General features: G+C 44.0%; 1 protein-coding gene across 1 annotated transcript in view; it reads left to right on the forward strand.

The window, feature by feature from the left end:
• The first annotated feature begins 4,505 nt into the window (after nucleotides 1-4,505).
• MYO5A (myosin VA) overlaps nucleotides 4,506-13,724 on the forward strand; it is a 118,333-nt gene continuing 109,114 nt past the window's right edge. The window contains exon 1 of the mRNA XM_077918976.1: nucleotides 4,506-4,858. Within this exon, the coding sequence (XP_077775102.1) occupies nucleotides 4,832-4,858 (27 nt within the window). The 5' untranslated portion in view covers nucleotides 4,506-4,831. The remainder of the gene's footprint in view (nucleotides 4,859-13,724) is intronic.

Below are 13,724 nucleotides of genomic sequence, written 5' to 3' on the forward strand. Positions count from 1 at the left end.
TTTAAACATATCTAGCATAAGAGTATTAAGTCTGGTCTTTTACAGCAACTGGATGCTCCTCAATTCCCCATTTCTCTAAATTACATGAACTGATGATTCCCCAAGTGTATGCTTTACAGCCACTCTCACTGCTAGCATGCTGTATTCCTGGACATAAACCCCCTCTTAATTACAGCAGCTGGATGCTCCTTTAATTTCCAACAATAGCTGAATTTGAATGCCTCTCCATTTTGAGGCAACCACTATATATTCACTATACCCTACTCTTAACATTTCATGCTATTCTTGAGCTCTTAAACCAGGCATCCCCAAACTCGGCCCTCCAGATGTTTTGGGACTACCACTCCCATCATCCCTAGCTAACAGGAGCAGTGGTCAGGGATGATGGGAACTGTAGCCCCAAAACATCTGGAGGGCTGAGTTTGGGGGTGCCTGTCTGAAATACATGGCTATATATCAAGCCTGTTTAGTAAGACGTATGTCTGACCTGAGTGGGACATTTTGCAGGTTTACTTGGGAGTAAGTTAAGCTGAGATGAAAGGGATGTAAAGCTACTACTGACCCACGACTACTTACCTAGAAGAAAGCCTACTGAACTCACGGGGTCTTGCTGTTGTGTAAGCATTCAAAGGATTAGTCTGCATGCCTGAAATGCCTTGCAACTGTAGTGTGTAATCTTACGCAGTGATCAATTCAAAATATACTTCCACAGTAAGTCCACATTGACAGCAATGGAACGTACTGATGAAACACAGGATCTGATAGTTATTTGGAGATTGTCATCAGAGAGGGTTCATAAGAGGAAGCAGCAACGGTTGTGATTATATGTGCAGTTACTTGGGGATAAATGCTTCTTATTATTACCTGGCTTTTCTGTTAAACACACACAAAGTGACTTCCAAGAGTTAACAAAACAATAAAATAAGGAAATGGTATGGAAAAACAAAAATTTAAAAGGATTAGTAAGCAGATAAATAACAATTCTGCAAACAAAAAGATCTAACACTTTTTTTAAAACGGCAAGCACTGCATTGAAATATAAAAGCTCTTTAAGCATAAAGCTGAAAGCTAGAAGAGGAGGTGCCTAGTGGATTACCACAAGGAAGGTATTCCACAATCTTGCTATCTGGACTAAAAAAAGTCCTGTCACTGATAGCCACCATCTGTTTGATGTCACTTAGGTGAGACCAGCCTTCCAGAAAAGAGCAGAATCACTGCAAGGGACAACTAGTATTTGTGACTGGTGCATATGGGGTTTATGTCCTATCAGTGCTGTGCATTTTGGGTTGTGGGAACCCTCCACTTCCAGAGAGGGTTCTCATGCTGGCATACATATGACCGCCAGATGGGGCAGGGGCCTGAATCAGGCCCAGCCCATTATTTCCTTTGGGGTATGTCCATATATGCCCCTCCTTTGGATAGCATGGATCTGCCTGACTGTCATGACATGGCAGCAGTCTGAGCAGGATTTGAATATGTATGTATCCTTCACTCCTGTGCATGCTGCATCCCCTTCATGTCTCCTTGTTTTGGACATTACTCCAAGCAGATCAATGGCAGGCAAGACTTCTGTCTGCCAGTAAGTGAATGAATTTCTACATTGTGCATGTTTTCCACTGCTAGGGTGAGGGTATTTCTGCCAGTGGGGGCTCCCCATTGCCAAGGGAAGGGGGGGTTGCACCACAGCCTAATCCTCTCCAACCTGGTGGATTTGGGGTTTGGACTGCATAGTTATTAGAATGAAAGTGTTAGCTTATTGTTGTTGTCGTTTAGTCATGTCCGACTCGTTGTGGCCCCATGGACCAGAGCACGCCAGGCACTTCTGTCTTCCACTGCCTCCCACAGTTTTGCCAAACTCATGCTGGTAGCTTATTAGTATGGAGTAAATCTCTATATACTCAATGGGACTTACTTTTGAGTAAAATGCTTAAGAATGCCCTGTAACAAATCTACTAAGTATGGCATACACTTTACTGGACTAGAGCCAACTTCCTGAGATATATGAAATATTATCTCCGTGAAGCTGAAATCTTGCAGAAACTTGCCCAGATCTAGTTGAAGTTAACATTTCATGTAACTGATTAAAGCTGACTCTAACAGGTTTATGAAAGCATCCCCCACTCAAAAGACTGCAATCCTAAATGTACTTGGGAAATGATTTTTATTGGAACTTATTCCTGAGAAAATGTCCTTAGGATCCCACTGTAACAGAGTAATACTATGTAACCATGTATACTCATAAATGCCACTGTCTTCAGTAAAGCTTAAAGGTAAAGGGACCCCTGACTGTTAAGTCCAGTCACAGACAACTTGGGTTGCAGCGCTCATCTCGCTTTACTGGCCGAGGGAGTCAACGTTTGTCTACAGACAGTTTTTCCGGGTCATGTGGCCAGCATGACTAAGCTGCTTCTGGCGAACCAGAGCAGCACACGGAAACGCTGTTTACCTTCCCAGCGCAGCGGTACCTATTTATCTACTTGCACTTTGACGTGCTTTTGAACTGCTAGGTTGGCAGGAGCAGGGACTGAGCAATGGGTGCTCACCCAGTCGCGGGGATTTGAACCGCTGACCTTCTGATCGGCAAGTCCTAGGCTCTGTGGTTTGTGCATCTATAGCCCTATGCACACAGACCTGGGAATAACTTTCAAAAGACTAGCTGGGTTTCTGTTGCAGAAAGATAAGCAAGGAGTCTTGTGACACCTTGAGGCCTAACCAATTTATTGTGGCCCACCTTTTTCCTGGAGTTCCCTTCATCAGTTGCATGAAGCATTACCTTCACTTGGCAGGTGTGTGTGCATATGCATATTTATTTATTAAATCTTTATTATGCCCTTCAACCATAGATCAAGGCGGTTCACAGCATAAAAATACAAGATAAAAACACAAATATATCCATCAAGCACACACAGGCATGGGTGTACAGAAAAAATATATTTATAAAAATTAATAATAAATTTGAACCCCACTCATCTGACAGGGTTGCCCTAGCCACTCTGGCTGGCTCCCAGCATCCAGGGGATCAATTGGCAACAGAATGCAAACAGCGCAGTCAATGACTCGACTGTACTTTTTGGTCTGTTCAAGGACGCCGTATGGCCCCATTCATTGCTTGCTGAACTTATCTGGGCGCAGAAAGGCCCAGCTGAGCCTCATGGACAGTGCCAGATTTACGTATAAGCTAAACAAGCTATAGCTTAGAGCCCCACGCTCTTGGGGGCCCCCCAAAAAATTAAAGTAAAAAAACCTGGATCTACATTTCCAAAATATAAGATAAAAAACCAAATAAAATACAACCTACATACAGCAGCAGCATTTTGTGTTGTGTAGGCTCCTATGATTTAAGTAATGGGCCTCATCTGCTCCCTAAAATATCAAAGGTTTGCTCATTTCTATATATCTATATATAGGGTGGGATTCTGGTGGTGCTGTGGGTTAAACCACAGAGCCTAGGACTTGCCAATCAGAAGGTCGGCGGTTCGAATCCCCGCAAAGGGGTGAGCTCCCGTTGCTCGGTCCCAGCTCCTGCCAACCTTGCAGTTTGAAAGCACGTCAAGTGCAAGTAGATAAATAGGTACCGCTCTGGCAAGAAGGTAAATGGCGTTTCCGTGCGCTGCTCTGGTTCACCAGAAGCGGCTTAGTCATGCTGGCCACATGAACCGGAAGCTGTACGCCGGCTCCCTCGGCCAATAAAGCGAGATGAGCACCGCAACCCCAGAGTCGGCCACGACTGGACCTAATGGTCAGGGATCCCTTTACCTTTATATATAGGGTGCTTACATTCTGCATGTGTAAATGGCTTTAGATACGACCATATAGCATATATTCAGCACAAAAAACAGCGACAATTTGTTGTTGACACAGCTGGACATATAAACGGCCCCATTACTGTGGTACCTCGGGTTAAGTACTTATATCGTTCCGGAGGTCCGTTCTTAACTTGAAACTGTTCTTAACCTGAAGCACCACTTTAGCTAATGGGGCTTCCCGCTGCTGCCGCGCCGCCGGAGCCCGATTTCTGTTCTCATCCTGAAGCAAAGTTCTTAACCTGAAGCACTATTTCTGGGTTAGCGGAGTCTGTAACCTGAAGCGTATGTAACCCGAGGTACCACTGTACCTTCAGTAGCTTAGGGCCTCACCAAACCTAAATCCTGCCCTGCTCATGGAAAGGATGCATCCGAGAAAGGATGCAAACCGAGGCTCGCGATACAAATCTGCGAAGCACATTGCAAATCTGCGAAGCGATGCAAATCTGCGAAGCACACTAAATAAGCACAAAAACACCACCCCACCCGCAGGTTCTTCTGGGTTTCTGCGGGAGGCCGGACTCGGCCGGGGAGCGAGCAGCCCGGGTCTGAGGGCTTCTCCTTCCATCGCCTCGGCCCGCCGACACTTCGCCCGCGCGGCCGGTGGGAGGCAGCGCGCGCCCACGAGAGAGAGAGCCGCCCGGCGGCCGCCTTCCCTTTCTCCGGCGCCGGCTGGTACCCACAATGCACGAAGAGCCCCTGCAGCCGGAGCGGGAGGAGGAGGAGGAGGGAGCCGGCTGCGCGCCTGCATCACCCGCATCCTCCTCGTCCTTCCCAGGTAGCAACATGGCGAAGCCAGCGAGGCCGCCTCCTGAGGAGAAACGGCAGCCGTGAGCGGGGCGCCGCCGCGGCAAGACGAGCTCGCCTCTCTCGGCGCGCGCCCCGCCCTGCGCCCCGCCCCGGGCTGGCTGGCTGGCTGCCTGGCCTCCCTCCCTCCCTCGCCGCTTCCCTCGCTCCAGCCCGGAGGCGAAGAGCCGCTGCCATCGCGGCCGGCCGCCCGGAGCAGCCCCTGCAGCGCCGCTGCAGCCATGGCAGCGTCCGAGCTGTACACAAAGGTGAGCGGCGGGGAGCGGGGCGGCGGGTGGGGGGAGAGAGACGGGCGCCAACGAGGCCTAGGCTTTCCCCCTCAGCCTTGCCAAGGCGGGAATGAATGGCGAGGGGAGGCCGAGGCCGTTGCAGGGTGCTTGGCAACGCCGCGGGAGGGGTGTGGGCCTCGTTGCCAAGGCGACGGGTGTGTGTGTGTGTATGTGTGGGGTGTGTGTGTGTAGAGAATGGGGCCAGGCCCTCGAGGAGCGATGGTGGTGCCTATGAGTCACACACAGCAGGGATGGAGGAGACGGGATTTGGTCCCTATGAGCCATTTCTCTCCCTCATCTCTCTTTCTGCCATCCCCACCTTTTTTTAAATTTTATTTTAGGATGTTGGGTTAGGGAGCGAGGAGCCGGCCTCCCTCACAAGCAGAGAGGTTGGGTGCTCCACCTGTCATGGGCGAGCTCCTTTGGATTCCTGCATTGCAGGGGGTTGGACTAGATGACCCCCGGGACCCCTTCCGACTCCGCGATGCTGTTATACCCCCCTGTAGCATCCAGGGGGTGGCTGGGCTGGGATGGGCAGGTTGTCACTTTTCCATCAGGGCCTCTGTGGCTGAGGAGCATCTACCTTGCCTGCATCTCCTTCCTCTCTCCTTCCTGGTGACCTGAAAGTGAAGAAAACAAAGGGGCTGCTCCTCATTTGGAGCAGCTCGCTCACATGTTACCTTGTTTTATGTCCTCTTCCTCAGCTATTTCTCTCCACCCCCCTCTTTAACATTTTCGCCACATGCTGTCATCTTGTGGCACCTGGAAGCCTAGCATCATTTATTGCGGCTGGAGCTTTGGGTGGTGGAGGAGAGTTTGCTTTGTCAGTTGTATTACTGCTTGCCTGATGAGGAATTCTGCTCATAATAATCCCAGCTACGTGCCCGCTCTCAAACCATTGCATTTTTACATCTTCTGTTAGATAAGCATGAGTCATGCTTGATTTCCTTATAATCAGCTGGTGTTTGTTTTTGCACAGTAATGAAAACACTTGCCGGTTGGAAGGAAATAATGCAGAGTGCACTCCTTGGCAGTGGTGGTTTTTAGGTTCCCTTGTTTTCCAGGGATGCGCAGCTGGTGGTGGATGAAAGCTAGGTTATGCCAAGGGAGGGAAGGGCAGGCGATGCAAGCTCCTTGTCTCTTAGCAGCCTGACTCGGCAGCTCCCTTGGGGAAGCTTCAGTGCTAATGAATTGGGCTGTGTGATGTGTTGGGATAACTCATACAAAGAACACTCTAATTGCAGCATGCAGCATCACGCTTAGTTCCCAAGCTAAACTTTAATTATGGCCATAGCTATAGACATGGAACACACACATTGACTATATGTGTAGCCAAACCTCAGTCATGTGCCTCGTGCTGTCGTTTGGAAGTTCTTTTTATTTATTTAAAAATGCCTGTGAGGAGGGAGATAACAGTTCCCCAGCTATTTCTCTTGTTCCATACAAATTGATGGGGGAAATATGCTATACAGAATAAGAGAAAAAGGGCTTGGTAGATGCATCATATGTCTCCGGTGATCACATTAGATATCATGATATGTGAAATATCAGCTTTTCAATATGTATAGATGTGGTATTGTTACAGAGTTCTCTAGCTCAGGGTGTTGTGGCCATGCTTCTTGAATATGCTTCTCAAATTAATCCCTAGCTTTGCTACCGATATTTTTTGTTTCTAGGCCTGATGGGGTTCTGCGAAGCCCAGAGATTGAGAATGTCAAATTCTCATCGCTAATGCATTTAAATTAATATCTATTTTAATCTCATTTATTGCATTTATAAGCTTGAATTCTAAGCTGTGTCTCCTGGCAAAACTTCACTGGTTCTCTTTGTATAGTTAACTTCATCTTCTGCTCTAATAACAAAGACAACCTAGCTAGCTAGGTATTCATCAGGCCAGCCATTACAATGCAATCCATTTCAATTTTTCTGTGAACAATATAGGTAGCATAGAATTTGGGTCTTGCCATTCAAAACAAACAACCTCTTGTCTATTCAATCTATGGAACATCTCTGAATGTTTTTCAGTCTAGGTTGTTCTTTTAATTCTGCTTGGTGGAATTCAGTTTGGGTTCATAAAGCTTGCAGTACAAGAACACAAACTTTTTGTAAGTGTATATATTAATACTGTGTTTACTTTTTAGCCTTGGGGTAGAGTCTGTGCTTTTAACTATGTGTGTTATTGAACTAGCTATTATTTTATAACTCATTTTGGACACGATTTTAATTAGTGTTTGGCTTCTCTGGAAAAGCTTATCTCTGGTGCATGTGGAATCATTTGAAGTAGAAGAATAATAGTCCGGTGTAAGTAGGGACTGGGAGGTAAACTTCATGCTAAAACTCTATAGTGATCTCATGAAGCCCATTCTTTTGGGGGGAGTGGAGAAGAGACTAACTATGCAATCCTATACATGTCTATTCAGAAGTAAGTCCAATTGAGTTCAGTGGGGTTACTTTCATATAAGTGCACCTCAACAACAACAAATGTTTATTCGGCTATTACGCCCATCATGAAGCACAACACAACAAAACAAATCAAATAAAACAGCGGACTCATACAAACCACAAGTAGTATAACACAGTTCACACTCACAAGGACGGATATTAGCCATTCATAAAAAAGTTTAAGATTAAGATTAAAAAATTTGGCACTACACTAAAAACAATATCTGATGTCATTATAGAAAATTCTTGTGACTATCAATAATCAGCTAACATTCCGTTCCGTCTCTTGTGCGAGAGGACGGCTGTTAGGAATTTAGCAACCTGTAGGGTAATATAAGGATCCACATCTTGAAGTACCCAGGCAAGCTGTAAGTCTACTGGTTTGTCAGCCATAGGCTGGATTATGGGGTTTAGGATACTAGCACGGGCTGAACTGTACAAAGGGCAGATAAACATAACATGATGTAGAGATTCAGATGTTTTCATTTCACAAGCACACATTGAAGGGACTTGGCCCTTAGTGAATCTATGTCTCAGCACGTTTGTTGGAAAAACATTGAACCTAGCTCTAATGAAGGCATAACGGTGAGACACAGCCATAAGCGATGTTAAGTAGGACGGAGCGCGGTAGATAGGGGTTATGCCGAAATTTAACGGCGAGCAGGCTCCACCACCAGCTACGAAATTTTGGTATAGCTCCACATCATCCAGCCTTTGATTTATACACCTTTTTGCCACATTTAGATCCAGTTTGAGCAATTCAGTGGGTGAGATCTCATAGGACAGCAATTTGGCATGGATTTTTCCTGACCACAAATTTGTGAAGTCATCCCGCCACATGCATTGAATTAGATAGTGGTTCGGGAGTTTATGCCATAGGGATATCCAATAGATCAAAACTCTCCTCCATATGACTAACTCCACTGAGGGGATCTTCATTTCTAAGCGAATGGCCGCATTACTTACGCATGTTGGTAATTTTAAAAGTCGGCGTAAGAATTGGCTTTGAAGTGTCTCTAAAGGTGAGAGGTTTGCAAAGGCAGCCCATAAAGGTGCAGCATAGGCCATTGTGGCCATCACTTTGATGCTATACACTTTCAAGGCCGCAGGGATGAATAAGGCCCCCTCAGAGTAGAAAAAACGGAGGAGGGAGTGTGATAGGGCTTTTGTCTTGTTTTGAAGATATTCAATGTGCGCTTTCCACCCTAAATTATATTGAAAATAAATTCCTAAGTATTTAAATTTATGTACTTGTTCGATTTTCGTGCCCTCCAGCTTCCAAGAATAAAGTTTTCGACTCCTTGAAAATATCAGTACTTTAGACTTGGTGTGGTTGATAGACAGATGATTAGAAAGGCAATATGTCACAAAAATCTTTAATGCCCTCCTTAAACCCACTCTAGAGTAAGAGAGTAGTACCGCATCATCTGCGTAGAGAAGTAAAGGACAACGGTAATCAGCTATGCGAGGGGTGTGGATAAATTTTTGTGCGACGGCTAATGGGTTCCTCATATCACTGATAAATAAGTTAAAAAGAAGCGGCGCTAAAATACAACCCTGGCGTACACCCTTATTTACTGGCACTGGGTTAGTCAGGTCTCCAGCAGGGGATAATCTCACCCTGGCCACGGACCCGGCATGAAGTTGGGAGATAAGCCACAGGAGCCTTCTATCTATTCCCCAGCAGGCAAGTTTATCCCATAGCAATTTCCTCGGAAATATAAGTGCAGTTGAGACTTTTTGTAATTAAAAGCAACATTAAAGGACGTTGTGTGTTGGATTTGTCTGAGCACCTGATTTTCCTGGATTGAAGGAGTCATAAAAATACGAACTGCCCACTAGTGTTTTCTTTTTTGATACTATGAAAGGCATGTAAGGCTTCATTTTTGTTTAAATCATAAGAGAAATGCTAATGTGGAGATTGTAATTTACACAATTTGGTAATTGGTACAAAAGAAAACAAGGCATTATAGCATCTGGATCTTTTTTTTTCTATAGTGGGCATTTATGCGTAAAGTGTTGTCTGACATGAATCACACCAGCATCTATGCGCTAGCTGGAGTTGGCACTTTCTACAGACCTAGCAAACTAATGTTTGTGTGAAGTGATTATGGTGTATAGAAAAATATTCACATGTCAAAGAAGTTCCTCCACTCTTAGACCATATTCTGTTTCCTAGGAATTACCCAGAAGAAAAAGCAAAATGATCTAAATGCAGATGAATCAATATCTGAGTGTGTCTACAAGCCACATTTGTGTTTTTTCTGCAGAAAAGTACCTAGGCCTTATTTGTAGCCAGCAGGAGACTCAGTTAAAACTCCAAATAAATATAATGGGCTTCTCACTGAGATAAGTGTTCACATTAATGACATCATGCATTGACTTCAGTGGTGATAGATGCAAGTACATCCAGGAGCAAGCTGTTTAAAACTCATCATTTTCTAAAACAAGTGGCAGGAACCTTTGCTTACATTTTCTCGGGTAAGCACATCCCAAGTTGTGCTTTTCTAACTTCTCCCTACTTTTAAAAGACGATTTCTGTTTTTCTTTTAATAAGATGCTGCCCACTTCTGTGCTGTATCGTCCTTCCAATAATATTAAATAATAAATAAAATATCATAAAATAAAATAAAAGTAATAAAGGGAAGATGCTTTACTGTATTTCTGCATTTTATTTTATATATCCTTTCAATTCTTAAAATGTATTCATTTCTAGGATTTTATGTGTTGAGCTGTCTGGCATTTCCTACAAATATATAATTGCAAAATAGTGGAGTTACCGCCCCACTGAATTGTATCTCATCCCAACTTTGTATTTTTTTCAGACACCAATTAATAAATGACACTTTTTAAAGCAAGCTTTTAGTGGCTGATGAGTTCAGTCCTTTAATGGTATATTTAATTTTGCTTTTTATATAATTAAATATTTTATGGAAATTATTAATATAATATAATATAATATAAGGGACGCAGTTGGCGCTGTGGGTTAAAGCCTCAGCACCTAGGACTTGCCGATCGAAAGGTCGGCGGTTCGAATCCCTGCGGCGGGGTGCGCTCCTGTCGTTCGGTCCCAGGGCCTGCCAACCTAGCAGTTCGAAAGCACCTTCGGGTGCAAGTAGATAAATAAGAGACCGCTTACTAGCGGGAAGGTAAACAGTGTTCCGTGTGCTGCGCTGGCTTGCCAGAGCAGCGATGTCACACTGGCCACGTGACCCGGAAGTGTCTGCGGACAGCACTGGCTCCCGGCCTATAGAGTGAGATGAGCGCACAACCCTAGAGTCTGTCAAGACTGGCCCGTACGGGCAGGGGTACCTTTACCTTTACCATAATATAATATAATATAATATAATATAATATAATATAATATAATATAATATAATATAATATAAATGTGTGTGTGTGTGTAACCACACTGATAATTTTCAGTAAAGGATGGTATAGAAATCTATAAATAAAGCTACTTCCAATTTACTGAAATAAAGTAGCACTAGTCCACCATCTCTGTTAATTCAGTTACTGAAAAATGAAACAATTCTTCAAAATTACTATACATAGTGCTTTTTGGAAATTTGATTCCCAGCCCCTGCAAAAAGATCTAGTCACTGCTACCCAATTCTTCTGTCTGTCTTTTCCTTCCTGGTGGCTAGAAATACTTCATCATCACAGTTTTCAAGCTCAGTTATATGACAGCAGGAACTGGTAGCCTAGAGAGAAACAGTTTTCTTGGGAAAACTTGCCATAAAATTGCAATAGCACAGCAAGACAGAAACAGGTTTGAGTCTTCCCAATTAAACCCAGACACTGTGTAAACAGTACCTAAGCTAACGGAAAATGTGAACTAAGCGAAAGAGTTTCCCATCAGCTTTGTAGACTGACAAGTCTGAAGCTGTGAAAAATTTGAGCAGATCAACTGCTAAATAGTGGTTTAGAGTGCTCATCTGAACACTGAGTTTCTTCGGAGGAAATGAAATCAGCCTGGGCAGGGCTGCCTACTCTGGGAGACGGAGTTCTGTTCCTGGAAGTGTGTTCTTGCTCCACAAATCGGTCATAGGGGGTGTATTTTGAAATGCATGTAGACTTGTACAGTTAAAAATTAAACTTATAATTTTTGCTCCTTGAACAATTATTTATTCAGCCGGAGTTAATTAGTTGGGTTGTTTTCACAGAGCAAGAAAAATGCAACGGAACCTCCCAAACACCCTTCAGAACAAACATCCTCACTTTTCTATTGGCCCATGCACATTTAAAGCGGCTTGCTTAAATGACACTAATAAGAGCAGACATCCAGCAGAGCCAATTTAAATATGGCAGAGTGACAGCAGTTACTTCTTGTGTACATCTTGGGGTTATGGTGTTTCAAATGCAAGCAAAGTAACAATGAGTAAAGAAGGTTGTAAAGTCAATCATGGCTCTGTCCAGTATGGTTAGGTGTTCGGTGAAATACTATCTAGAACATGGATAGGCAAACTAAGGCCTGGGGGCCAGATCCAGACCAATTGCCTTCTCAATCCAGCCCGCGGACTGCCCGGGAATCAGCGTGTTTTTACATGAGTAGAATGTGTCCTTTTATTTAAAACACATCTCTGGGTTATTTGTGGGGCATAGGAATTCATTCATTATTTTTTTCCAAAATATAGTCCGGCCCCCCACAAGGTCTGAGGGACAGTGGACTGGCCCCCTGCTGAGAAAGTCTGCTGACCCCTGATATAGAATCATAAAATTGTAGAGTTGGAAGGGACTCTGAGGATCATCTAGTCCAACTCCCTGCAATGCAGGAATACTGTACACAGCTGTCCCATATGGGGATCAAACCTGCAACCTTGGCGTTATCAGCACCATGCTCTAACCAACTTAGCCTGTGTGTTCCTTACCCTTGACACAGTTATCAGTCAGGCAATTTTTGGCCACGTCTATCCACAATTTAGGATGGAAAGCATGTGGGTGTTCATATGTGACATGCTTTTGGACTTCGATACCCACATTAGAAAATCATGTTAAGTCTTATAGCATGTGTCTGGCTTCATCCTGAAAGGCTTCCTTAACAATTTCCTAACAGTGGCACTTGTGCTTTGCTCTTAAATTCCTTTGCCACTTAAAGCAAAGCCAATTTACTCTGGGGTGTGGCAGATCGTTAGTAGATAAATGCTGAATAGGCTCAAATCTGAGAACCACTAACCACTCCCAGTATTCTGCTCCTTTGTGATGTGACACAGTACATGAATCAGCACTTTGTGAGATGGTTCAGCAGAATAGCTTAAAGAGGATTGGAAATGGAAAATTCCAGAGTTCTGCTGCTGTGATGCCAAGTAAGAGGATTTTTGAGTTTCTTCCATATGCAGCATTCCCTCCACAATGTGTACTGATGCACAGCTAGAAGAGTTAGTAGCAGTATGTGATAAAAAGCAGGTACAAGCCAGGTACACCCTTGGGTACCTGTGTTCTCCTGAATCATTTATCATGGGACTATTTATTAAAATGGTAAAAAGTGTGCTATAAATGTGAAGGAAGTGGGAATATTATAGCATACAGTCAAGCAACCCCCTAATTTAGGTAGGTTATAGAATACAAGCACTTAAAACAGATCAATCTTGTTTCTGTATCTTGATGTGGCTTTTCTTAGCACCTTTCGTAAGTATTGTGTAGTCTTGCCTGTGTTTCTCTAGGTATGTTAGAACTGGAGAAACAAGATCCACGAGAGGCAGGTGTCTGGAAAATATGTTGTCTAAAGGTCTTGAGCTTTAAGCAGGGGAATAGTATAGTGGCACCTCGGGTTACAAATGCTTCAGGTTACAAACACTTCGGATTACAAACTCCGGAAGTAGTACCTCGGGTAGAGAACTTTGCCCCAGGACGAGAATGGAAATAGTGTGCCGGTGGTGTGGCAGCAGCGGGAGGCCCCATTAGCGAAAGCATGCCTCAGGTTAAGAACGGTTTCGGGTTAAGAATGGACCTCCGGAACAAATTAAGTTCGTAACCCGAGGTACCACTGTATTGCCATTAAATGAATATGTAACTCTGGAGCTGTCACATGACTAAAGAAATCTTTGTTCAGTATACATGTGGATTTTAGTAATTTGACATATGAGAAAAACCGTTAGTTCTAAAGAAAAAGCATGGTACTTTTGTTTTTACATGATGGATGCAAGTGTTTGTAAGCAGGCATCATCTTAAACGAGGTTACCTCCTTCCCTCCCATGTAAGAGGGAATTATTTCATTAGTATTCAATGCTAAAGCATGAATTTGTATTACTAGGTAGAGCTTGCACACTTCTCCCTCTCTTCCAGTGCAGCTGCGAGATGTTCAGAATCTTTTGCTTCCACTTTCAACTTACTATCCTAACCTGGACATAGTATTCTACATGGATAGTAGAAAGAAACCAACTTCAAACAGTAGTTCACAAAG

The sequence above is a fragment of the Podarcis muralis genome, chromosome 14 (genome assembly GCF_964188315.1).
Source record: "Podarcis muralis chromosome 14, rPodMur119.hap1.1, whole genome shotgun sequence".
Lineage (NCBI taxonomy): Eukaryota > Metazoa > Chordata > Lepidosauria > Squamata > Lacertidae > Podarcis > Podarcis muralis.